This window comes from Apodemus sylvaticus, chromosome 6 (assembly GCF_947179515.1).
Source record: "Apodemus sylvaticus chromosome 6, mApoSyl1.1, whole genome shotgun sequence".
NCBI lineage: Eukaryota > Metazoa > Chordata > Mammalia > Rodentia > Muridae > Apodemus > Apodemus sylvaticus.
The window spans coordinates 118906001-118932542 of NC_067477.1; the positions used below are offsets into that span (position 1 = coordinate 118906001).

The 26542-nt window shown below is 41.7% G+C and overlaps 1 protein-coding gene and 3 non-coding genes across 4 annotated transcripts in view; all 4 read right to left on the reverse strand.

The window, feature by feature from the left end:
• Wdr43 (WD repeat domain 43) overlaps positions 1–26542 on the reverse strand; it is a 42257-nt gene that overhangs the window by 9304 nt on the left and 6411 nt on the right. The window contains exons 2-12 of the mRNA XM_052186328.1: positions 25189–25326; positions 22578–22699; positions 18921–19041; positions 17352–17488; positions 15867–15969; positions 13234–13298; positions 11145–11316; positions 9398–9484; positions 8328–8459; positions 6994–7125; positions 947–1033 (exon numbers count right to left, since the gene is read on the reverse strand). Of these exons, the coding sequence (XP_052042288.1) occupies positions 947–1033; positions 6994–7125; positions 8328–8459; positions 9398–9484; positions 11145–11316; positions 13234–13298; positions 15867–15969; positions 17352–17488; positions 18921–19041; positions 22578–22699; positions 25189–25326 (1296 nt within the window). The remainder of the gene's footprint in view (positions 1–946; positions 1034–6993; positions 7126–8327; positions 8460–9397; positions 9485–11144; positions 11317–13233; positions 13299–15866; positions 15970–17351; positions 17489–18920; positions 19042–22577; positions 22700–25188; positions 25327–26542) is intronic.
• LOC127688197 (small nucleolar RNA SNORD53/SNORD92) lies at positions 8077–8152 on the reverse strand. The gene has a single exon (XR_007978607.1). It is a non-coding gene; the product is annotated as a small nucleolar RNA SNORD53/SNORD92 (small nucleolar RNA).
• LOC127688196 (small nucleolar RNA SNORD53/SNORD92) lies at positions 8762–8839 on the reverse strand. The gene has a single exon (XR_007978606.1). It is a non-coding gene; the product is annotated as a small nucleolar RNA SNORD53/SNORD92 (small nucleolar RNA).
• Positions 17905–17989, reverse strand: LOC127688199 (small nucleolar RNA SNORD53/SNORD92). Its single transcript, XR_007978609.1, has one exon. It is a non-coding gene; the product is annotated as a small nucleolar RNA SNORD53/SNORD92 (small nucleolar RNA).

Consider the following 26542-nt stretch of genomic DNA (forward strand, 5'->3'; position numbering starts at 1 on the left):
ATAAGAGTAATATGTAACAAGGGTTTGAATGAATGTTCAATAGACAAATGCATAGCAACCAAATATAGTCTGGTGACTGCCTATAAATATGAAGGTATGGGAAGGGGCATACAGAGTCACTACTAATGGGTCCAAGACTTTTAAGAACGGCACTTGGACAATCTATGAACATATGTTGTTCTTTTTAACAACACCATTGTACACTAGAAAAGCGTTCATAACTTCATGGTATATAAACAGTATGTCCATTTTTAAAATACATAGAATGTATGGAAAAATGCAGAGAAGGCAAATTTTAATTTAAAACAGATAATAACCCAATACATGAGTAGACATCTCTACAGTTTTTCTTACCAATTTTCTTACCAATGATGTAAAAACAGCATATACTATTACCAAAACCACTCTCATCATTTTAAAAAAATAAAACTATCAAGTACAACTTCTATTACAAAGAATTCATTCTTCCAGTCTAATATTGAATAATAAACATACAATTCTATGTCAGCAGAATTATACTTTTGGAAATAAAAGTATATTGCAAAATGTACTTTTGAAGGAAATTCCATTTTCCCTACTAACTAGTGACTGAACACTTAAACTGAGTTCAGTGTATTGACGGCCTCAGGGATTTACTTTCCCTGACACTCAGAATGATTCAGGTCCTAAGTTTCACCCGAGTTTCCATTTAAATACCTGGTGCCACACTCTTCCTCTTAGCCTAGGTGCACCCTACCCGTGTTAACTCAGTTAGACAGAGTCATTGAAGGTGGAACTAGCTCTTGCAGGAATTCTGTGAGTTACTTCTGGTGTCAGAGGCTGGTCTACTAGGTAATATTATTATTTTCCAAACAGAGGAACTAAACCATGCAGGATTGGAGTACGTCACAACCTGCACAGTGGCGCTGTACGCAGTGTTCCGGCTCACTTTAACAGGAGCACGTACCTCCTGCAACAGTGGGATAACCGCATGCAAGGGTATCCTCAGCACCGTCTTCTTTATTAGGTTTACATTCCTAGTTTGGAGCACTTTCTGTGAAAAAATAAGCGACAATTAAGACAAGCACACTTCCAACAAGGATCCAGTACCTGAAAACACTTCTGTAAACTAGAAAGAGACCAGGGCAATAGCACACTGACTGAACTGGGCAAATCAAATTAGAAATCAGGTAATGCTGCCTTCAGGTGACACTCAAAAGAACATCTGTCTCTAGACACTTAAAAACAAGAATGTGCCATTAGCGATGATGCTCGCCAACCTCCATTTTACTAAGTTAGAGCTGTCTCAGAGTGAGCTAAGTAACTTTCTGTTTCAAAGAAAGCTCTTTTAAATCGTCACCATTTGATAAAAATGTAAACTAGTCAAATGATTATTACATCAATAGACGCTTCAACCACAGTCCTTTCAGGCTCTATCTCTCCGAGAAAGCCAGATTCAACTCTGGGCTGTAGAAAGGGAGATTAGTGCTTTATGTCAGTCAGAGACAGTTCAGAAAAACCAAAAGGAGGGAGTGGGAGAGAAGAGTGCAATCAGCTCTGATGCAGCCTGCCCGCCTTCCAGACTTCCTGTCTAAGGACAGAGGGCCTGAGGCAAGCACAGCAAGTCAGCGTCCAGTTACGTCCTCAGTTCTATAGGATCCTTCAGAAGCCCATCAAATGTTATTTGCTTGTAAAAATGACCTTTACACTAACATGACTCCACCAAATACTATCTTTAAACATCACATAATTACAAGATTTCATAGGCTCACACACACACACACACACACACACATCTTTTATACAATCATTGGGAAAGTGAAGTACAGAATGTCCTGATCTAATAGTTCTTGATTAAGCTAAATTTCATTTTCTTTCTTTCCTTTTTAGATTATTTATTTTATATGACTATGCTGTCGCTGCCTTCAATTACACCAGAAGAGGGCATCAGATACCATTAGAGATGGTTGTGAGCCACCATGTGGGTGCTTGAACTCAGGACCCCTGGAAGAGTAGTCAGTGATCCTAACCTCTGAGCCATCTCTCTAGCTCCCTAAATTTCATTTTCAAATAAACAATACATGAGGTCCAAAGCAAATATGATGTTAAGTGGCAGGCACTGCATTGCCAGGCGGTGGTGGCGCACGCCTTTAATCCCAGCACTTGGGAGGCAGAGACAAGCGGATTTCTGAGTTCGAGGCCAGCCTGGTCTACAGAGTAAGTACCAAGACAGCCAGAGTTACACAAAGAAACCCTGTCTCGAAAAAAAGAAACAAACAAACAAAAAAGCGGCAGGCACTACCATCCCCCAGCTTCTGGAAGCTAAGGTAGGAAGATCACAAATTTGGCCAGTCTGGCCAATTTACCAACATAATGTCTTAGAATTTTTTTTAAAGTTCTAAGGTAGACCACTTGCCTGGCGTATATAAGGCCAAGAGCTTGATTTTACCACTGCTTTAAAAAAAGAAAAAGAAAAGAGCTACATACACCCCCAGCCCTCAGGAGTCTAAGGCCAGCCTGGACTGCACAGGTCTATACTGACTCAACAACAATAACAGAACAACCACAAACATAACCCAGGAGGGCAGAGCGCCTAGCTAGCACACAAAAGCCCTGAGCGTGAGCATCAGCAGTAAAAAACAAACGAGAAAACCCTACTCTACTAAAGCATAGCGTGCTGATTTAAAACTTTAACAACAATACTAAACATGCATGGTGACTTCAAACATTCCTAAAATAACCTCTACTATAAATCTGAGATCCAAGTCCTAATCATCTAGAAGCTACCAAGAGCATGTGGACTTGGGACTTTGTCACTCTGTTGTCAGCGGCTTTAGTGCTCTGCTCACACAGGGACCCGTGTCTTAATGAAAGCAAGAGTGTGGTGTAGCTGCAGGAAGTGAAAAAAAGCCAGACTGTTGCTCCCCTGTGTTAAACTAAGACACAGCACACTCTTACTGCTGTGTCTGTTTTCTTTGTGGTTGGCTAAATAAGCCCCTTGGGGGTAGTGGGGGACACACTGCTGCATGTGCAAGGGCCAAAGACAAAGAGACTCACAAGCACACACACAAGAGCCAGACACGGCGATGCCTGTAATTCCAGCATCCAAGAGGCGAAACAGTATTTATGTGTTTAGGAATATATGTAAGACAAGCAAAGAAACAGAGACTGTCTCCAGATGGAAAGACAACACATAGAAAGAGCTAAAGCAAACAGATGGAAGGGAGACCGAGTAAGGAAAACAGTAAGTTCAAGCCAACTGGGCAATACAGTGAGACCATGTCTAAACCTGAGTGAATGAAGGAAGGAAGGAGTGGAAGGCTGGGGGTGTAGCTCAGTTAGCTGAGTGCTTTCTTAGCATGAAGGAGGCCACAAGTTTAGTCCCTAGAACCACATAATCCTCTAATCCTAAAAACAGGGAGTTCATGGCCAACATCAACTGCATCATGAGGCCAGCATGGTATCTTTTAAAAAAGAAAGGAAGGTAGAAGGGAAGGAAAGAAGGGAGGAAGGAAACAAAGAATCAAAGGGAAGGCAAACAGAAGGAAGAAATCTCTTCACGACCTGTACAGAATGTTCATGTACTTGGTCAATCTAAACAGCTTGGGAGAATGGGAAAAGAGGCTGCTATTAATAAGTATACTTAGATGTATTCATCAGATGATGGGCCACCAGAACTAAAAGGTGCCAATTAAGATTGAGGCCTTTAGGGCTGGAGAGATGGCTCAGCGGTTAAGAGCACTGACTGCTCTTCCAGAGGTCCTGAGTTCAAATCCCAGCAACCACATGGTGGCTCACAACCATCTGTAATGAGATCTGATGCCTTCTTCTGGTACTTACATGTAATAAATAAATCTTTAAAAAAAAAAAAAAAAAAAAAAAAAAAAGATTGAGGCCTTTATAACTACTTGGAAGTAATCTGAAACTTCAAGGCAGAAAAAAAGAGTTTTTTGTTTGTTTGTTTGTTTGTTTTCTGACACAGGGTTTCTCTGTGTAGCCCTGGCTGTCCTGGAACTCACTCTGTAGGCCAGGCTGGCCTAGAACCCAGAAATCCTCCTGCCTTTGCCTCCCAAGTGCTGGGATTAAAGGCGTGCGCCACCACCATCCAGCAGAAAAAGTTTTAAATAAGCTACCCAATACTTCTTATGCTATCAACAAAGGCTATAATGCTAGCAATTTAAATTAAAAAGTAAAACAATACAAATAAATTATCTTAAACTAAGCTGTATCAGTGCTGGGGCGTGGTGGGCACACCTTTAGTCCCAGCCCACAGAAGGCAGAGGCAGGCGGACCTCTAGAATGACTCCAGGATGGTCTACCAAGGAAGCTCCAGGACAGCCAAAGATACAGAGAAACCCAGTCTTAAAAACAAAACAACAACCAATCAGCTATAGTAACTTCTCTCAAGGCCATGTTTAAAGAAACAACCCTATAAATCAGTTATGACTACCAAGAAGATAAGTCTAGCAATGAGATTTTCCCCCCTCACAACTTTACTATATAACTAAGCAAAAAACATGTTAAAATACAGGAAACAGTTTAAGAAAGTTCTATCATCCTCTGATCCCTGGGACTTTTACAATCTCTTCTTTAAGTTCCACCCCAGCATAGTCACTGCTTTCACATGGGCATGCATTTTCCAGAATCTATTATACAATGGTCTCCCTTTTTGTCAGACTTCACCCTAAGAGTATATACTTAGCGATTCATCCCACGTCATAAGTCTGTAAGTAGCACAATCCTTGCGCTGCTAGATCTAAAAAGTTGTCTGCACTGGCAATGAACATTCTGGTGCCAGAATCTGCAAGAACACACTCATCAGTCTCTTGGTGCGCCGGAGCAAAACAGTGGACATGCACAGTAAGTGCATTCTTCATTATTTTCAACTCCCCAACTGTTTTCCTAAGGTAGCCATTCCATTTCACACTGCAACAGCAAGGCATGGTTTTCAGCTGCTAAGTAGCCTGACAATACAAGGTCATCATTTAAAATTTCCAGCAATATATAGCTGATATACAGTGTTTAAAAAAAAAAAAAAATCACACTGATTTTGCTTTGCCTTTCTGTGATGATTAATGTCATTTAAAAAACCTTTTTTGATGTGGGCTGGTGAGATGGCTCAGAGGCAGGGATCTTACTACGAAGTTTCACAGTTAAAGGTCAGCCTCTAGGACCCACATATGGTGGAAGGATAGAAGCAGCTCCCAAGTTGTCCTTGACCTCCACTATCCCCTGTGGCACTCCCTGGCATATAAAACAAGCAAGCAAATAAGCAAACAAGCAAATGTAAAAATTAACAATCAACATTTGCTACACATTCCTTCGTCCATCTGACTTCTATGTTTGTTGTCTGTTCATATCTCTAGTGGTTTTTTAAATGATATCTTGTTAAATGATTTGTATATACACTGGGTAAAGACTGTGATATTAGCAGACATCTTCAGCATGCTGTACCAGTGATTTGTTTCACGGTCCTAAAACTCTGAGTTGGTTTGCTAGAATATGCTCTTGTTATGTCACAAACAGGCTAGCTTAAAAAGCACAATCCTCCTGCCTCATCCTTCTATGTGCAGTACAATAAAGACTACCATTGTCTTTTTTTGAGACAGGATCTCTCTATGTAACCCTGACTGCCCTTGGCTAAGCACATCAAGCTGCCCTTGATCTTTTGCCTATCTCAACTGCTGAGACTAACAAAAGGCCCCAATACCTCCAGCATCTAACACGTCTTCAAGAGCAGAAGTAGCTGATTCTAAAAGTGTCCAAAAAATGATTTATTCCTTTACACTATGATTCTTATACACACACCAGCATTCATGTAATATATAATAATAAAACATTTTTTAAAATTGCTGTTAACTTTTGTTAGGTATGGTAACAGATTGTGGCTCATTTTTTTAAGGCCTACTTATGAATGAAACAGTATTTGATCATTTCTAAGCTTTACTCCACCTGTAGAAGCATGTGAACTGATAAACGAGCACACGATGGACAGCCAAGCATTTGTGGGCACTTATGAACCTGAGATGGGTTTCCGGTCATCTACTATACTGTTCTAGAACCTGGTTCATCTACTGAGATTTCAGATCGTATTTATAACCACCAATGGCAGCCAATTTGAACTACATTCAAAAGTACTGCCAAACAAGTGTTTTGTACAGATTATTTTTTGTCAAATCTGTCTAGGTTTCCAAGCAACATAAAACTAAAATTCACCTAAAATATATCACCAGAAACTACTTGGAAAGCAATTTGAGGTTTTTAGAGCTGCTGGATTCCTCTCTTTATACAAATTACTTTATAAAGACATATTAGATAATCGCATTGAAATCTATTTGAAAATCAGAGACAGCATTCACAGGTCACAAATTTAAAGTCATCTATACTGACTGAACTTACACTAGTAAGAAAAAACTTAAATGAAAAATCACATTAATCTGATCAGGCAGTACTTAAAGCCTATTGTTTCAATTTTTCTGTATAAACTATGAATTTAAGAGCCAAACTGAGTAGCTTGCTACAAGCAGTCACCAACTTACATAAACAAATATTAATGCTTCCTTAAGTTTCTACAGCTAAACAACAATATAACCCCCAACCCTCTTCAATCTCCCCCCAAACTCCTACCCATTGGCAGGGTTCCACCTCACTGCCCCCTCACGGCCAGGGGAAATAAGTTTCTGGAATCCAGAGTAAAAACTCAGGAACGCATTTTCCTACAGAAAGAAATATAAATTGTGATCTAGAATGCTGAATGTTATAGTTCAGCTTCAGTGCAGACAGGCTTTTGTAAACTAAAGCCTAAATAACCCAACAATCCAAGCTAGCATTTCTATGAGAAAATGCATTCCAGGTTTAAGAGAATTAGCACACCCCTATGGTGACTGAATATTTCCACCAAGCATAACTAACCTCTGACTAAAAAGTCCTATGTTGCTATATAACGTGACTATTCATTCTACAAGTACAGGTTTCTACTTTCTCAACTAATCAAAAATCTGTCGCAATACTTACGTTTAACATTTCAAAATCATTACTTTCTAAGCCTTGAGTGAGAAGAACTGGAAAGCTGTTTGTCTGCAGAAGGTCATCCTTCCTTCCTTTTCTATCTAGATCCATGGCACCAAGGCGCTCCTCAATGGTAGCCTACAGAATGGAAACATGGCTAAGTTAGCCAGACAGGACTGGGGGGTTGCAAACACTCAGATTCACACCTTAGGCATAGAACGGCATTCTTAACACCATAGTAATACTATGCAAGAAAAGTGAAAAAAGTTCCCACAGCCTAACAAGAAACAGTTACCTAAGCCACACTGGGGACTGAAGAAATGGCTCTGAAGTTAAATTGCTCTTCCCCAGGACCCCACCCACATGACAACTCACAACTATCACTAGAGTACCAGTTCCAAAGAATATGATGCCCTCTGCCCTCCCTCTGGTCTCTACAGGCACTGCATGCAGAGTACATAGACACATATGTAAGCAAAACATCTGTACAAATACAACTAAAATTGGTTTGGATTTTTTTTTTTAACAAGAGGCACATACCCTAAACATATAAATCACAAGTCCTCTGGGGGCTGGAGAGATGGCTCAGCGGTCAAGAGCACCGACTGCTCTTCCAAATGTCCTGAGTTCAATTCCCAGCAACCACATGGTGGCTCTCATCCACCCATACCAAGATCTGACACCCTCTTCTGGAGTGTCTGAAGACAGCTACAGTGTACTTACATATAATAAATAAATCTTAAAAAAAAAAAATAAATAAATAAATAAAATAAAAAATAAAAGGACCTGGCATCTTACTACTAAGGTACAAGCAAAGAGCTACCAGTACCTAAGCTTTCCCTAACACAGCTATCCCTCCCGACTACCCATCAACTCAAGTTTGATCCTGGAACATATGAGGTGGAAGAAGAGAACAATTGAGCCAGGTTATCTTCAACCTCCACACATGACAGGCACACTATAACACACTCCCCCCTCACCAACATCAACCAAAAGAAAAAAGTAATCCAATTTTAAAAGGCCGAATTTATAGTCCTCTATAAATTGATCATCACTGTACAAGACCAACTGGCACAGAACCAGACAGGGTTGCTCAGACAGCCAAGAGAAGAGGCATCATGGGAGCTCAGCAGTATGCGAAACCCAATCAAAGTCATCACAGCAAACCCTGATCTATTTGATTATCTGCGCAGCTATGAGGAAATGTCAAAATCTGCTGTTAGCTAAAAGACTAGAAACAGCAGTAAGCTGCAAGCTTCTCAAAAGCCAGCTCTAGCCCCACCCACCTCATCACTGTAATTCCTCAACCCTCGGACAGACGGACGGACCGACCAGCGTACCTCACTGCTGCCCAATTTCCTCTTGTTCTCGGCCTCCTTGGGCTGGGCAGGCGGCAGCTTAACTGGAGCATGATGTCCAGGAACCCCAGGCACCAAAACTTTTGCTTCAGAATTCATTACCGGTGTTTTCACCTGTCACACACAGTACAGGAAGGATATGGGAAAGATGTAACATAGTTCTTGGGCTTCCTACTAACCAAAGCAAGCAGCCCTCCCAAAGGCTGTTCCATCAGACAGTGCAATACAATGTACTCACCATGACAGAAATTCAAGACAAACTGGTAACTGAATATTGGCAAACTTAAAATACTGGTTAAAAGCTCATGGTTTTAAAGTTTACAATATCTCATTTAGAGTACAAACCAGTACTGTGATTTTAAAAAAATATTCAAGTTACATATCTCACAACCTCTAGAATTAAATCTTTGCCAACCATGCTCAGACAGCCAAGAGAAAGGTGTCATCTCTGAAACTCAGCCAGATGCGAAACCATGTGGATATCATCACAGCTTGAGTTGGCTTTCCTTGCTATTTCATTCCAAACAAGACATCTACATGTCTACAGCAAGTCATACTCAATCCAGAAATTCCCAATGGCAGTCTGAGTGGTAAGGGAACTCCAGTGCCATTGTGATTTGATTTTTCCCTGAAACACATTTTGCTAACTAAAGCTATGCTCTATCAGGCTGGGATAAGCAATACTGAAATCTGCTCTCCTCATTCAATCCTACAGTTCCCTGTCCCAAACACCACGCACCACAGCCACAGCACAGTGGGAGCTTTACAATGCTTGTGTCTACATGCAGTCCCGCACTTCTCATACAAAGCAGAAAGAGGAGAAGAGAGAATAAAAAAGCCAGGTATGGTAGTGCATACACCTGTAACCCCAACACTGAGGCTGAAGAATCAGAAGTTTCAATCTAGACCAAATAGCAAACCTGTACCTCAGAATACAGGAGGAAAAAAAAATAAATGAAGTCATCTAACGTGGTGGCACTCACAGCACTCACTATATTCAACTTAATTTAACCAAATCTATTGTTTTAACATAAAGCCTATGATGTGCTTACCTTGGTTATAGCAGTTTCTACTGTTGGAGCCCAGCAATTTGAGATGTCTCTTTCCAAACATATATGAGTATCTTTGGAGTTCAAAGCCTGGACATGGGTTTTCAATGGAAGATTGAAGGAAAAAGAAGATTGTCAAACAAAGCAACCATCAATGATGCTGTTCTCATAGAATATGCCAGTCAGCCAATCACCACTGGGACTCAAGGCAGCTGAGCTGAAACAGACCGGAAGGCCCCAGTGCAATGTGTACTTCCTAGATTATGGACCACTTGAACTTCTCATTTACAGGAAAAGGTATGCGGTCCAACAATCTTATAAATAAAAACCCACAGATAAAACAACCAAGTCCTCCCATAAACAAGTTCATTCTTCAAACAAGTTGAGGACAGCACTGCTTACTAACATAACAGGCTGTTCTGAGAGGGACCTGCATGTCCAGGCCCGATGCTCAGCGAGGGACCAGAAGCCACACGCAAATTACATTAAGTCCCAGAAAAGTTCTATGTGGGTATAATGTTATTGAACACTGTAAATATTATTCTCGTATTATTCAAATGCGGTTTTCTCCACCTCCCCCATGGTCAATACAAGGTGGCCCACGAGTGGCTGAGGAGAAGAGAGAATAGGGCTAGACTTCTGATCCCAGATGTAAAGCTTGATGAAGTAAATCTTACAGACTCTGTGTCATTTATTTGGGAGCTAGCCAGGATCACTTTTAAAATTGCTTTAACACCATATGCCTGGAAAGTTAATATCTATAAAAACAGACAAAGGCTATTATTTGGAAGGGATTCTCCGTTTAGCTAGCAGACGAGTTTCCAGCAGCATCTTTTCCTCCAATCAAATTTTCAAAGTATTTCTTGGACTGACAGACACCTGAAATCCCAGCGCCCAAGAGGCAGAAGCAGTAGAGCCCCCTCCATGTTCACAGCCAGCCGGGGCTACCTAACAAGAGCCTGTGCCAGTGGCACAGAGGGTGTCTTGCATGAATGAGGCTCTGAGTTTGACTCCTAGCATTATAAGGAAGAAAAAAGAATGTTCTGTAATGAACTCACGAGACCTTAATTGACTCTCTAGGAGCCTTACCAAGTTATAAAACCAAACCTAAGCACTCACTGGACAAGACTAAGAACCTGCAAGTCTTTTTTGTTTGTTTGTTTGTTTTGATTTTTGGATTTGGTTTTTTCGAGACAGGGTTTCTCTGTATAGCCCTGGCTGTCCTGGAACTCACTCTATAGACCAGGCTGGCCTCGAACTCAGAAATCTGCCTGGCTTTGCCTCCCAGAGTGCTGGGATTACAGGCCCACCACCCGGCTGAACCTGCAAGTCTTTACAGAATATTCTGTAGTAAAAAATGCCAGGGTACTTCCATTACATGTCTACTTTAAGAGAATACAGTGGGCGCCACACCCAGGGCTACTGCTAAGAAATGCATTTTATATAATAGGGCAGAATTCAACCTGAGTAATACATATGCTGACCCCAGCTAAAAACAAACCAGAAACCTGGACTATTTTTAAGTTATATAGGAAATATCATATTTCTTAGACAAAATAACAAGAGGAAATGGTAACCCTCAGGTATCTGTTGCATGAAGGAAAACAGAAGAATTCTGAAAAATTAAACCAATCACTGAAAGTTTCTTAATTAAATGAGAATGTTTATGTTCTCTTAAGTATTCCAATGAGGAACCAAAACAAGCCCTTTGAAAATCTGAATTGTTGTATCCAAAGAAGCATCTACTTACCACTCGCTCGATGGTAGGCTGAAACCAATCGCCATACACAAGCAATAAGGACATTTTGTCTAAGCAAAAGCCAGCTGCTAGAATAGGGATGGGTTTTGGTGTTGCTTTCTTGCCCTTTCCAGGTGTTGCTATCTGAATTGTACAATTTGAAGTCAAGGGCTTTTTGCAGTGTCTAGGAGTAAAGGGAAAGTAAGATTAGAGAATCAAGACACAACACAAGACCCTGCCTGCCCTCATCTTCACAGCACAAGTGCCAGAAAGGCACAAGTCTCTTCCAAAACTTCACATACACTACCAGCACCAGCCCTCCAACTTTTTTCTTTTCTTTTTTTTTTTTTGGTTCTTGAGACAGGGTTTCTCTGTGTAGCCCTGGCTGTCCTCAAACTCAAATCCGCCTGCCGATGCCTCCCAAGTGCTGGGATTAAAGGTGTGCACCACCACCGGCAAGCCCTCAAACTCTTATGTCCCTCTCTCTGTCCCATACTGTCAGGCACCAGACACAAACACAGAGACAGACAGACGGGGACACACACACACACACACACACACACACACACACACACACACACACGCCCCTTCACTAGCCCCACCTCCACTACTCTACCTTCAAAGCCTCATCACCTCTGGTATCTAGCTAAGAACTGATCACACTGCCCCGCCTGTTCCAGCTGTCCTGTGCAACCCAGAGCAGTAGCTGTTTTCTCACCCACACTCTTTTCACCAGGAACTTTTGCTCCTCACGAACACTCTAAGATACTAATCTCTCCTTTTACCCCCAAAACCTCTGGGTTTCTGCAACACCAACTCCTTCTCTACCCCGTGGCCATCTGTGGCTCACTGGCTCACTACTATCTCTCCCAGCTCCACTACTGACGAACATTTGCCTGAGGTTTCAAGCTGCAGATCCTTCTGAAACTCTGGTCTCCCAATTCCTGACTCAGGCCCTTCACTGCACCACAACCACACACCTTCTCCCACTGCATCAACCTTGTGACCTTCCTGAAGCGCTCACACCGTTTACCATCTCAGTTTTAAGCATCATGTTGTGACACCTTTCCAACTGCCTCTGATACCCTAACTCCACAACTGTCTCTACGCCCTGGGCTGCACACCTGTTCATCCTTTACCTCTCTTTAAACTATTTTCAACAGCTTGGACAGAATAACGCTCTTGAGCCTTAGGTCACAAATCCTCTGCTTTAAAATCTTCAAAGTGGGATGGAGAGAAGGCTTAGCAGTTAAAAGCACTGACTACTCTTTTAGGACTCAGGTTTGATCCCCAGTACCTACATGACAACTCAAAAGTTCCAGGGGAATCCAAGACCTTCTGGTCTCAACGTATACCAGGCATGCAAGTGATACACATATATGCTTGGAGGCAAACACCCATTTATATAAAATAATTAGAACAAAAAAAAAAAAAAAAAAAAACTGTGGCCTACCTGTGCCAAAGAGAAATGTAAAAACCCTCAGCAGTCCTAATTACAAACTGGAACACATACATTGTATACACACTACTGTGCAAAGTCCTCAAGTACTACACATGAAAATGCTATTCTTTAAGAGGGCTAAGTGGAAGGAGACACAAACTTCCTGAACTTTTATCCTTAACCCTTCTTGGTATGCTAGACACCAAGCCCTGGCACTGTGCTTCCTAGGCAAGGTCATGCCCCTTGTCCTCCAGAATGTTCTATAGTAGTGCACACTTCTTTCCTAGCTCTACCTACTCCTTGGTATCAGGAAAACAGGACAGGAACACTTCAATGAGTGAGATGCCCATGAACATAGGCAAATAAACCCACCATGGAATATAAAATGAGTCACAACTCACACCAACCCACAAGCAACTCCCTCCCAATCTTCTCTTACTATTACCAACACTCACTACATACACCCCGTGAAAAGCCACTCTCCTAACCACACAAAGAAATGACATGGCCCATCACCCCCAACACTTGAGTTCTTCAGTCATGTGGATATGCAACCAAGAACGCTTTCACAATAATCCAATGGAACGAGCAGGAATGCAGTGCAAAGCATGAGGTTGGATTATAACACAAAGGAACACAGAAACAAGCAATTCTACTTACCCATTTAATATGTGTTCAAAAAGATGAACTTGACCGTCTCTGCAAACAACAGCTAACTTGACAGGCTAAAAGAAAAACAGAGGCTGATTAATTCTAGTGCATGATATACCCAGTCTTCAGTTTAGCTCATGAAAACTCAACTCTTATCCTATCTCTTTAGTAATTAGAATAATAAAAACAGCAACAACACGGTTACTGGGGCCTGCTAGATGGCTCAGCCAACAGGTAAAGACATTTGCCACACAAGGATAGCAACCTCAGTTTGGCTGACCAGAATCTATATAAAAATGGAGAGCCTGACTACAGAACTGTCCTCTGACCACACAGATGCATACAGGCAAACAAACTTGGGGGGGGGGGGCGTGGATAGTCCTGGCCATCCCAGAACTATTGTAGAGCCTCTGCCTCTGGAGGGCTGTGAATAAAGGGCACACCATCACACTGTTCTTGACCCACACAATTCTTTAACGAATCTGTATCTCTCACAAACTAATGTTGTTCTTATCAAGACTGTACAATAATGTTTAGGCCAAGAAGGTGGCATGGGCACAAAGCAGCCTCCAAGGTTAACAAGAAAGAGAATGACTAAATGACTCAGTCACAGCAGCCAGGACTGATGAAAACACAGCTTCGTATCCATGGAGGAGGAGGGCCCACTGGCTCCTGGGTTCTGTCTGTCGGCTCCTACGGCCCCATGGTCTGGGGCTCCCACCATCCATCACACTTTTGCTATCAGCTTCCTGTCAAAAGCTTTAATATTTAGTACTGCCAACATTTTGCCATTTGTATTCTAAGTTATGTCTAGTGCAAAAAGTCAAAGAATCGAATTCAAAGAATGCACAGCACACTCAGAAACACTGCAATACAGGCATGGAAAACACGAGGGCATGGAAAGCTTCCAGGATGAGCCCTCAGGAAGAAAGGACGCTACTGAAAGAATGCTCGTGGTCCTTGAAGATCAGAATCCGCCACCACCACATTTAAGACTTCCCTTTTCTATAACCCCTAACAGGCATCTCTAACCCCAAACTAGTGGTAACTAACCAGTGTTCCCTAGATCAGAATCAAGGTTTTATTTTGGACCTTATGACTAATTAGCAATTACTACTTAAAATTTATATGAGAGATAAGACTTTGGTTTTTTGGGCTGGAGAGAAGGCTCAGCGGTTAAGAGCACCAACTGCTCTTCCACAGGTCCTGAGTTCAATTCCCAGCAACCGATTGATTGGTAGCTCACAACCATCTGTGTGGTGGGGTCTGATGCCCTCTTCTGGTGTGTCTGAAGAGAATAGAGGAATACTCATATGTATAAAATAAACAGAGCTTAAAAAAAAGAGAGAGACTCTTGATCCATTATTTAGTTTAATATGTAAATGCTTTTAAAGGGTCTGTGAAAGAGTCGGGAGTAGGCTCAGTCAGCTAAGTGCCTGCCACACCAGTGCAAGGACCTGAGTTCAGTCCTAACACCACATTAAGAACCGGCGTATAAGGATCTGAGCTCAATTCTAGCACTCACATATATGCAGGCATAGTGGCACTGATTTTTTTTAATCCCAGTACTAGAGGAAGAGACAAAGACCCCTGTGGCTTACTGGCAGTCCAGTCAGCTAACCTAATTACCCAGCTTACACTTTGTTATTACTCCCTAATATCTACATATGGATTATTAAAACAGCATTCAGCAAGGGTATTAGGCATAAGTTAGGGGATAGCTCAGTAGTTTGCTAACATGAACAGAATCCTGGGTTCAATCCTAAATCCCCATAAACAAGACACGTGGTATGTATCTTCAATCCAAGCACCTTCGAGTAGAGGCAGGAGAATGAGATGTTCAAGATCATTGCCATTAGCAATTAATGAGTTGAAGGGAAGCCTGGAACAGATGAGACCCTACCTCAAAAAAAACAAAACAATGAAGATGATAATTTACTTGGGCATTCTGGTACATGCCTATAATCCTAGAGCCTGACAGACTGAGGCAAGAGATCGCCATCAATTCAAGGCCAGCCTGAGATGCACAGCAGCTATCAGGCGAAGTAGGGGCTATTCAGCCAGACTGTCTCAGGGCTGGAACAATGACTCAGGATGTGAACGTGAAGACCTGAGATCAAAACCCCAGAATCTACAAGGAAAGCCAGACAGGATCACATGCACACCTGTAACCTGAGCACTGGGAAAGGGAAGGGAGGAGGCAGAGACAGGAAGATCCCAGTGACTTGCTTACCACTACCCCAACTCCAAGCTTAGTGAGAAACTCCACCTTAAAAGTCTAAATACCCAATGTCCTCACGTGGTTTCCATGTGTGCATGGGCATGTATACCTACCTGCACAGACACACAAACACACTACATACATACACACAAAAATACCATCTTTAAAAAACTTCAGTAACTTAAAAGGGAAAAAACTAGTATGTGGTGCATACATGTGTGGCCAGAGCTGTTAGGTATCTTCAACTGCTCTCCCACCCATTAGGACAAGATCCCTTGGTGAGCCTAGGATTGCTAGCAGCTACCACACCGGCACAGCTTGACATGGGTTCTGGAGATCCTACATAGCCAACAATTTATGCACTCTTCAGTCCCGTAACTTCTGTAGAATCTAAAATGGATGCTCCCACCAAGCCACTTACCTCTTCTTTGTTTTCTGACATAGTCAAGTCAATATAGACAGGCTCATCTGTGACTGTAAAAGACATCACTGCACTCTTCTCTTTGTTCTCTGACCGAACCTGCCTAGATAACAAAGCCAGCCATCAGGTAAGAGGACAGATTTCTTGAAGGAGGTAGATCTGCACCTCGTGTATGCCTACTTGCCCACACAAGTCAGACACAGGGAGCAGGGTCTCTGGAACTGGAGCTGCAAACCTGTTCTGTTAAGAGCAGCAGGTATTCCTAACTGCTAAACTATCTCTCCAGTCATAAAGATTTTTTAATGCATCTACACGTGGGGGGCTGGGGGGATTCCCTGCCCTCACATGAGCACAACTGTGTTACGCCTACCTTTTTTTAAGTTTGAATTCACTTATATATATTTGTTTGCTTATGGGTTTTTGCTTTTTTGTTTGTTGTTTGTTTTTTTTTTTTTTTGAGACAGGGTTTTTCTACTCAGCCCTGGCTGTTTTAGAACTTGTTCTGTAGACCATACCTGCCTGTTCCTCCAAGTGCTAGGATTAAAGGCTTGCACCACCATTGTGTGTCGGCCACCAAAACTCTTTAATAAGTAGTATCTGGAGACCAAACTCAGGCCCTATGTTTGCACTGCAAGCACTTATAATCCACGCCATCTCCCCAGGCTCAATCTTTACACTCATACACTTGAAACTTTACAGCAATAGATCTAGGTACAAATTAAATGATAAAGAAAAAGTTAACATGTGACTTAAAAGTATGCTTTAGGGGTTGGAGTAATAGCTCAGTGTTAATAGTGTTTGCTGCTCTTCCAAAGAACCTGGCTTTAACCTGAAGCACCCTCATGGTGGCTCAGAACCATCTAGAGGTACAGTGCAAGGAGATCTGATACCCTCTTTAGACTCTGAGGATACCACGTATACAGGCAACACCCATTCACATAAAAGAAAAATCAGGGCTGGAGAGATGGCTCAGCACTGGCTGCTCTTCCACAGGACCGGGGTTCAATTCCCATTACCCACAACTCATAGTGGTATAAACCACATGAGGACACTGGGCAGCTCACAACAGTCTGTAACTCTAGTCACAAGGAATGACACCCTCACAAAGATATGCATGCAGGGAAAACACCAATGCACATAAAATTTTTTAAAAAGTATTAAAAAATATGCTTTAAATTTATTTCTTAATAAACCTTTATTTAGTCTAGAAGAAAATTACGTTAACTTATATGCAGTAAATGTACAAACACTTTAACTTAAAATTATGTTCTTGTGAAAATTAGATATTATTTTAAAAAAATGTTTAAATTACATAAAAAAGCACTCTTAAATTCTTAATAAGGTCCATTCTAACTCAAACTTATTCTATGTCAATATAAGTCCAATAATCAATGCAATAAACCAATTTATGATCTATACTGACCCTATAAACTGTGACAGATTCTTAAAAAGCAAAGCTGAATGAAACCCAAAACAGCTACATACCAGACATTAAGTAATCGGTCACGTACTGCTCCAGATAAGAAATAAAGGCCTGTAATCCCATCGAAAGGCTGGCTCTCATTAGGTCGGACGGTCGTGAACCTAAGCGATGTAACAGGCGTCGCATGTCCTGTGAAGTGCTAGAGAAGTTAAATCTCATTTAGGAGACAGACGATAAACAGTGCAAACATAAGTTCTTACACATCACATGTAACAGCTGCACCTACAGCACAGGAACAGTTAAAACTCATCCCAAACAAAATCTACTTGTGCTATGCTGTCTTGCCCTTTACAAAAGAAAAAGACAAGAATTCAGATGCCTCTCCTGTTGCCCTCCCCACCACCAGCCTCTCACTTCTGAATCAACTTTGCCTGGTTTTATCCTCTTATCTTGGTTCTGCTTCTCCCCTCCCCACCCGTCTTTTTTAAATGGGACAGGATGTAAGCTATGCTGTCCTAGAACTGTGCAGTGAGGCTTGCCCCACCTCCTAAGCACGGATTAATGCAGGAAGCACCAGTTTGGACTTGATCCTACCATTTCTAAAGGGGTGCTCCGGTGCTCAGACACAGCCAAGGAATTGTAGGTCCTCACGTTACTCTCGGTGAGTCGAAACCACAATTTTAAGGCATCATCACAGCACCATACATTCAACACCCCTGAGCACAACTATTTAAAACTCCTGACAGCAAATCTCTACAAAATGCTGGTTACACACTAAAACACACAACTATAAACACTGCATAATGAAGATTCAAATTACACTTGTTTTACTCATTTGAAAATGTGTATGAACATGACTGGATTAATAATCAGATTTGAAAAATGCTATTTATTAATTCTATTATTTACTTTTAAAATCATTTTGGGTGTATGGGGGCTTTGCTTACATGTATGGCTGTGAACTGGGTGCACAGAGGCCAGGAGAGGGTGTCAGATGCCCTAGAACCACAACTTGGTGCTGTGAATTGAACCTAGGTCCTCTAGAAGAACAGCAAGTGCTCTCAATATCTAAGTCAACTCTCCAGTCCTAATTCTATTATTTAAACAGATTACTTGGCAACTGGTAACTCTATTATCTTTTCTCTTGTAGCCCAGGCTGGCCTTGGTATACAGCCTCAGATGACCTGAGTCTCCCCACCTTTTACAAGATATGGTTTACTCAGTGCTAGGGACTAAGCCCCGTGGCTTCATGCTTGACAGACAAGAACTCTACCAACTGAGCCCTGTTCAGTTTTAATCTATCTACAAATAAAGAACCTAGGCTGTTTGTTAGTTTGTTAAGACTGAATCTTATCAACAGCTAGAGCCTTAATTTAATCACCCCATCTCCCAATGGGAATGCAGATGCACACAACCACATTATCACACTTGGGCAAATATCAGTACTGTGTGTGTGTGTGTTGCTGCTGCTGCTGCTGCTGCTGTGCTATGGTGCTAGGACTGAACCCAAAGACTTATACATGTGAAGCAAGCTTTCTACTAATTGAGCTAGGATCCATACTCTTTTGACTCCAACTTGTACATACTTGCTCTGTAGAACTATAATTTTTAAAACAATGTGATCAACTCACTCTGTAGACTTCTTTGGTCTCCAAAACCCATAGTTTGATTGTTCGGCCAGCTGAAAGTAACATCTTTCCATCTGGGCTGATACACAGGGAACTGACTCTGCTATTGTCTCCTTTCCATTTGCTGAATTGTGGAGAGAACCAAAACACCACAATGAACTAAGGAAACTTTATCAAGAGTAGAAAATAACAAAAAGGTAAGTCAGACATTAAAAGTACTACTTAAGGTCCTACCTATGCCAAGTGCATTCCCTACAACCTTACATTAAGTTAGTAGCCTGAGACACCCACTAGGTGAACGTGTCCCTGACAAGGTTAGACCTCTCTTAGGCAAACACAAGATGAACCCCCGCCCCCCCTGCAGTGTCAGGAGACTGGTGGACAAATGCTATGAGGAAGTAACAGAGAGCAGCACACATGTGAGCTGAAGGAGCCTGTCACGCCCTCAGCAGGAGACTACTCTTCTGGTCATCCTACCCCTAGAGTCCTGTTGTCTCTCGCTTGCTAGTCTGTAATCCCCTTGACAACACCAGCCTTCTCTAAAGTCCCAAAGGTTCTCTCTATCCTAGACCTACATTATGGAGTCCTGGAAGCACATCTAGTCTTCTGTACATAGTGATGCTGGGATAAGCAATGGGGAACTGGGCTCTTCACATAAAAAGTATATATTATAAACAGGGGGCAATACTTAAACGCAGTAGTAACTCCTTTGTAGCACTAATAACTCAAAATGAAAACAAAGGGTATAAAAAGGCAGTTATGAGACAAATACTACTGAAAAGCAGAAAACCCACAACCCACTGATAACAAAAAAAAATCCCCTTTTTCCTTACTGGCTTTTAAATGTTCCCAATTTCTTATCAATTTCCATGATTTTAAGGCTCTTTTACAGTAATTACTCATATGTACTCACCACAGTGACACATATTTAAAAGGCATACTGTTCACGCCCCAGTACCCATATTAAAAATAACCGTAATATAAAATCACTTCATTAAAGAGAACTTTCTTTAGTTTTTCTAGACTAAAGAAAGGCAAGAGGGCCCTTAGAGCTTACTGATCAACCAGTCTAGCCAAACTGACAAGTTCCAGGTTCAGTGAGAGACTCTGTCTCAAAAATAACACAACAACAATGGAGTACTACTCAGCCATTAGAAACAATGAATTCATGAAATTCTTAGACAAATGGATGGATCTGGAGATCATACTAAGTGAGGTAACCCAGACTCAAAAGATCAATCATAGTATGCACTCACTGATAAGTGGATATTAGCCTAGAAACTTTGAATACCCAAGACATAATCCACATATTAAATGATGTCCAAAAAGAATGGAGGATTGGCCCCTGGTTCTGGAAAGACAAAGACTCAGTGTAAGAGTATAGGGGAATTCCAGAACAGGGAAGCGGGAAGGGGTGGATGGAGGAACAGGGAGGGAAGAGGGCTTGTGGAACTTGTGGGGAGTGGGGACCCAGAAAAGGGGAAATCATTTGAAATGTAAATAAAAAAATATATCAATGAAAAAAAAAAAAAAACCCACAACAAAAAAGACAGAGTACCTGATGAAGACACTCTGGGCCTCCACAGGCGCCCGCGCGCGCGCGCACACGCGCGCGCGCGCACACACACACACACACACACACGCATCAAAGATGAATTCCTCACACTGCCATGAAAGCAGAAAAACTACCTAACCCTGCTTCCATATGTAGAGGATGATACCCATGGCCCCAGCAACCCCTGCTGCCAACCACAACCAAAGAAACTGTAACTTTTTCTGAGAACTTTTCATTATTACAGACTGCCAAGCCAAGGCTCAGCCTAATTAATACTAGAGTAGATCTGTCAGCACATGTAAAAAGCACTAGAGTACACTTTTAATCCCAGCACTCAAGAGGCAGAGTCATGCAGACTGAGGCCAGCCTGGTCTGCACAGTAAATCCCTGAACAGCCAGAGCAACACAGTGAGTAAAAACCTGTCTTTTTAAAAGGAGGAAGGAAGAGCTGGAGAGAAAGAGTATCAGCAATCAAGAGCACTGGCTACTCAGGACCCAGGTTCAAATCCTAGAACTGACACGGCAATTCATAACCATCTACAACTCCAGTCCCAGAGGCGCATGACAAGCCGCAGAGTAATAACCCATATAAACTGACACTGGAAAGGCCTTCGGATTGCTCTACAGAATTCTGACAGAAAAAGCGTGTGTCTGTCTGTCTGTCTCTCTCTCTCTCTCTCTCTCTCACACACACACACACACACACCTACCTAGGATTTCAATTTTGCTTTTAAACAATTTCATTTCAAATGCCAACAGAAAGCCAAGAACCTTCAGCAATTTGAAGAATGCTTTCAACATGAAAACAAGGACTACATCCTATGATTCAAATCATGCCACCCTCATAGATAATAGAAGTACAAAAGAAAAATGCTGTATTATCTTCAAAGCTATAAAGAAATGTATCAGTAGGAACAAATACATGAAATGAAAAATCAGGGAAAAGTCAGAATATTTGAAAGACCAGGATGTTCCCACCAAGCACCAATGAGTTTCCTTCAACACACAGGGAAGTCATCATGGTGGACACCTGTGTGACAGGAGCCAGGAAGTGAGGGCAGGACCTTCAGTTCAGGTGTGAACACAAGCACAAGAGCTATCAGGGCCTGTAAGATGGCTCGATGGGGAAAAGTGCAAGCTGCCATGCCTGACAGCCTGAATTCCATGCCCAGACCCACGGGGAAGGAAAGAGAACACTGCAGGGACAGCTGTAAACTCAATTATTTTATGAGATAGCACAGTTTAATAGAAAAGAGGTCAGGCATTTATCTAACCTATTTATTTCTTAAGTATACAGCAGGAACACACCAGGCTCACGATGTTATGACTAAATACAACGGTATGTCTACCATACTAAACAGTTTCTATATGAATGATCATAAACTCTTATCTAGAGTAACTGCAAGCCCCAGCCCAGCCCACTGTCAAGACTCTCCATGGGTTTCTACTGGCCAGTCACCAGCATGTAAAGATGACCGGCAGTAAGTACAGCACAGACACTGGTCCACTCACCTGAACGTCCAGCCCCAAAGGCTTCTTTAGATGGTAAACCCTCCTTGAGACCACATACACTAGGTCTTTCTTGTCTTTTATTTTAGTTGTATAAAAGCTCCCCAAATCATCTCTCTCTTCAGACCCTATTCCTCTAACTAAAGGACACTTTTATCCTCTACTGTCTGTTATTCAGTCTGGCACCCACCTCTAAATTAATTTACTCACTACCGAGTTAATCTTTTACTTTCCTATCCCCTGGCCTTTGCTCTGGCCATACTCTATGCTCCTTTGCCCATTCTTAAATGGCTTATCCACCTTTCCCTACCCAAACCCATCTATCTATCCTAGGTGCACCAGGTCTTTCCAACTGTACCTTGCTGATCTGACAAATAACTCCATGCCCCGTCTGACACTTGTTTTCACTGTGTACCATTTAGTTGCTTTCCCACTACCCAATTCTCCTTAACCACCTCTACTTCACTTGGATGCAGTAAAAGCTTCAATGTCCAATTTGACTCAAAGTTCCTGGACAACCATCTACATAACCTTATGAATGTTTATATTCCCAAAATATGCTGGGCCAACCTCCACTCCCAGGCATTGGTACTTACCACTTTACTTTGCATGTCTGTATACTCCACTCCACAATATACTTATCATCTGAACAACTATACATGCAGTCATTGTCTTGATGCCACTGTATGCAATTGACTCTGTTTTCATGCCCACCACTCTACAGATTAAAAAACAAAACAGAACAAAAAAAGTCTTACATAATAGTATGAATCTGGAAATATTAAACATTTACCTTAAAACCTTAGTCCTTAAACTAAGGCCTTAACTACATCTTACCCATTTTAGTATCCCTATATCAAAAATGAGGTAAACCAGCAACATCTTACAATGTTAATGTTCCCCGTTTCTCTGTAGGTAAAGCTACTTGTACATCCTCAAAGAGACCAGACTAAATGTCATCTGCTCAGGACAGACATGCCAGCCTAAGATATGAGCCATACTAGAAAGAACTAGTGGACCCAATCATGGAGTTCAAAAATCGACTTCTTTATGAGACAGGGACTGGCCTAAACTTGCAATGATCCTCCTGCCTCTGTGTCCCAAACATTTAATTACAGACATATGCCTATGTCCAGCTGAAATTACCTTTTAAGGTGTTTAGCTGAGAACAGTACCACTACCCCCAAAAATCTGCCAACCAGAATGGTGCTGGCCTCTAATCATAGCATTGGAAGTGCTGATGTAGTTCTGAAGCCAGGCTAAGCTACACAGTAATGTGCTATCTCAAAAGGGAAGAGGGAGTTTTTTCTCGATAAAGAAATCAGTGTTTCTTTAGGTAAAGTCTCATGTGACAGACAAAATATGCACCATCATTGCTTTTATCTTTGTGTTTTCAACAGAGGTAGAGCTCACACAAAGGACTGCCCTCTGCTTGAAGAGAAAGCATACATACATTTTTATTATGTCAAAATTCTATCTTTATAATCTGTAACAGACACTTCTGATGGAAGGTGTGTATAATCATGCTTGGGAAATTATATGTGTGTTATATGCACATGCATGTGAGAGTGCTGGCCAGAGGGCAATTTCAGATGACATTCCTCCAAAACTGTTTTGTTTTAATTTCAAGACCTATCTGTCTTTCCCTAGCCTGGAACTTGCCAAGTAGGCTTGGCTGGCTGCCCACCCAGCTCCAATTCTGGGATTAAAAGTGTATCCTACCAATGCCCAGCATTTTTAAATCACAAGTGGATCCTGCAGACTAAATCCAGGTCCTCTGCTGCAAGGCAGTCATCTTACCAACTAAGTTATCTCCCAATCCAATGCAGACAATTTCAAAAGGCAGCTTAAAGACAGAACAAGTTTTTAGGTGCCATGTTTTTAATTTATGTGTGTGCATGTGTGCCCATCTGCATGTATATGTGACATCTGCCATCACTGAACGGATGCTAGCTAGGGTTCCTTACTGCCTCAGGCTTACTGACATGGGCTGTCCAGGTGCTGCTGAACCCCGGGACCATTCTTCCCACTAGTGATGCCAACAAATGAAGACTTCTGGAAATCATTCTTGGTTCTAAGATTTTGACTTCTTAGTACACTTATAAATTCAAGAGGCTATTGGGTGGCAGGGCAAGGAAGTGTCCATTCTTTAGTAACAGAAAAACTAGAAACTTCCAATAACAGTTCTGTACTGAAAGGATTATGCAATTTAATGCAAACTTAGGACAATCACTAGAAAGATGACAGCTAGTTTTAGATAAGATAAAAACTGCTTGTATTGTAACAATGAAAACAAAACCAGAATACAATTAATGACCAGCTAAAAGGTTTTTCATTTAGCCCATGTATTAAGCATAGAAAAAACCCACAAACTAATAAATAGAGATCTCTCTTGGTGAGATTCCCATATAAAGCCTTTTTTCGTTTTCAATTTCATGTCGTTCCAAATTTCCTATGGTGGCCGCTGGTTAGAATGGAAACCCTGCCGCCTTTTTCTTTCACATAGTAAGTACTCCTCTAGACAGACAGACAGACAGACAGACAGACAGTGAACAAAAGCACACTGTCAGACATAGCCTGAAAGCAATTATGCTAGACTGTCCTCTACAGTTTGAGACTGCAGCACAGTTCTGCCTGACAGCTAGATCCACTCACTAGCTGCCTGTGTGTTTCAAGAAGACATGGCTGGAAGGACAGACAAGACAGACAGGGCCTTATTTCTCCCATCCTCTTGTATGCACCATCCCAACAGTTGGCTTCTTCACCTGTGATGGGACAAACTGAAGCCAACAGGCAATCTTCCTAACCCTGGAGGAACCAGTGTCATCTCCCCCTTTGGAACCATTAGGAAGCAGTAGCACTCTCCTGTAATGTGTGCCCCAAGCCCACAGAGCCCCTGGTCCTCAAAGTGTTGGCAGTCAACTCCAAGTGCCTCCCTTGCTCCCTCTAAGAGGTCCAATGGTCTTCCTGAAGCTGCTATCTGTGTTGATTTGCAAGGCTTTCTGATACCTTTTGACTTTAGTCAAAAGTTCTCTGTAATCTAACTCATAAGTAGGAATTACCTACTACAGCTTTTAACAAGTGTCATGTAGCTGTTTTAATGGGATGGCAAAGTGCTGCTACATAGAGCTGTCAAAATCTTGGAGTATTTTTAATAATCTCTAATAATTTGTCACATCTTTTACATAAATACATAAATATACTTACTATTAATTTACTGAGCAACTCTCCTTTTACTGTACTATACAATAAAATGCTACCAACTGCCGTGCCAAGAGCCAACAAGTCAACCTGGTCATTCGTTCCTATAACTTCTGATTTCCGTTTTTTCCTTTGATGACTTTCCTGGAAAAAAGAAAAGATAAGATTTTAACTTAGCCTTTCAAATATACACCAAAACATCATAACCTCCATAACCCTCCATAACCGCCAGTGCTGTGCCCTTTTAAGTGTCCTGGCCCACTTTCCACCCCTAAAGAGGTAAGGCACAAACTACCACTTCAGATGCTTTCAGCACTCAACAGACCCAACAGCCTCAACGTTCCTTCTACTTCTTAAACACCAATAATTCCTCCTAGCAGGTCCGAGGAAACCTCTCTCCAAGGAAAGAGATCCACGCCAAGGCTATGAACCCACACACCCAACTCTTCCATGTTCCTCAAACTCACTTCACTTTCAAGAAAACACATTTTTATATTCACATACATTAACTTCAATCTGAGTCAACCAATAGTTTTGAGTAGCAGCATGGCCTGGTCAGGCTGGTTAATGGTTAATCTGGTATTTTCCTGCAAGGTTACTGCTTCTACTGACTTTGAAGACCCAGCTATCCATCTGGTGGGGAAATGCCCTCAGACTTGTTTGTTTGGTTTTTTTTTTGTTTTTTTTTTTTTTTTTCCCCTCTGTGTAGCTCTGGCTGTCCTGGAACTCACTCTGTAGACCAGGCTGGCCTCGAACTCAGAAATCCACCTGCCTCTGCCTCCCAAGTGCTGGGATTAAAGGTGTGCGCTATCACCGCCTGGCAGACTTGTTTATTTCAAATTTGATACAATATAGTTCACATCTGGCCATCAAAAATAACTAGTGAGCAGGCCATGGGATACCAACCATCTAAGTCCAACACTCGGGAGATAGAGGCAGGAGAATCAGTTCAAAGACATTCTTGGCCACATGAGAGCCTGTCTCAACACCTAAAAAACAAAAATTAATGATCTCAACTTAAGAGTACCATTATATCAGAGCTTGTGATGCTAAAAATCCTATTTTATTAACTTCCTCCATAAATTTTGTATGCATGAGCCCACTTATATGTATGTGATTCATGCGTGCCTGATATCCACAGAGGCCAGAAGAAGACATTAGATGCCAGGGGAACTAGAGGTCCAGATGGTTGTTAGCTGCCATGTGGGTGCTGGGAACATAACTCAAATACTCTAGAAGAGAAGCTTTTAATGGCTGAGCTCCAACCCCTTTCCATTAATTTCTTAGACCTTTTCAACTTATGTAAGTATTTAAATTTTAGTATAAGGAAGCTCTAGAAGTCCATTCTTTTGGCATGAAG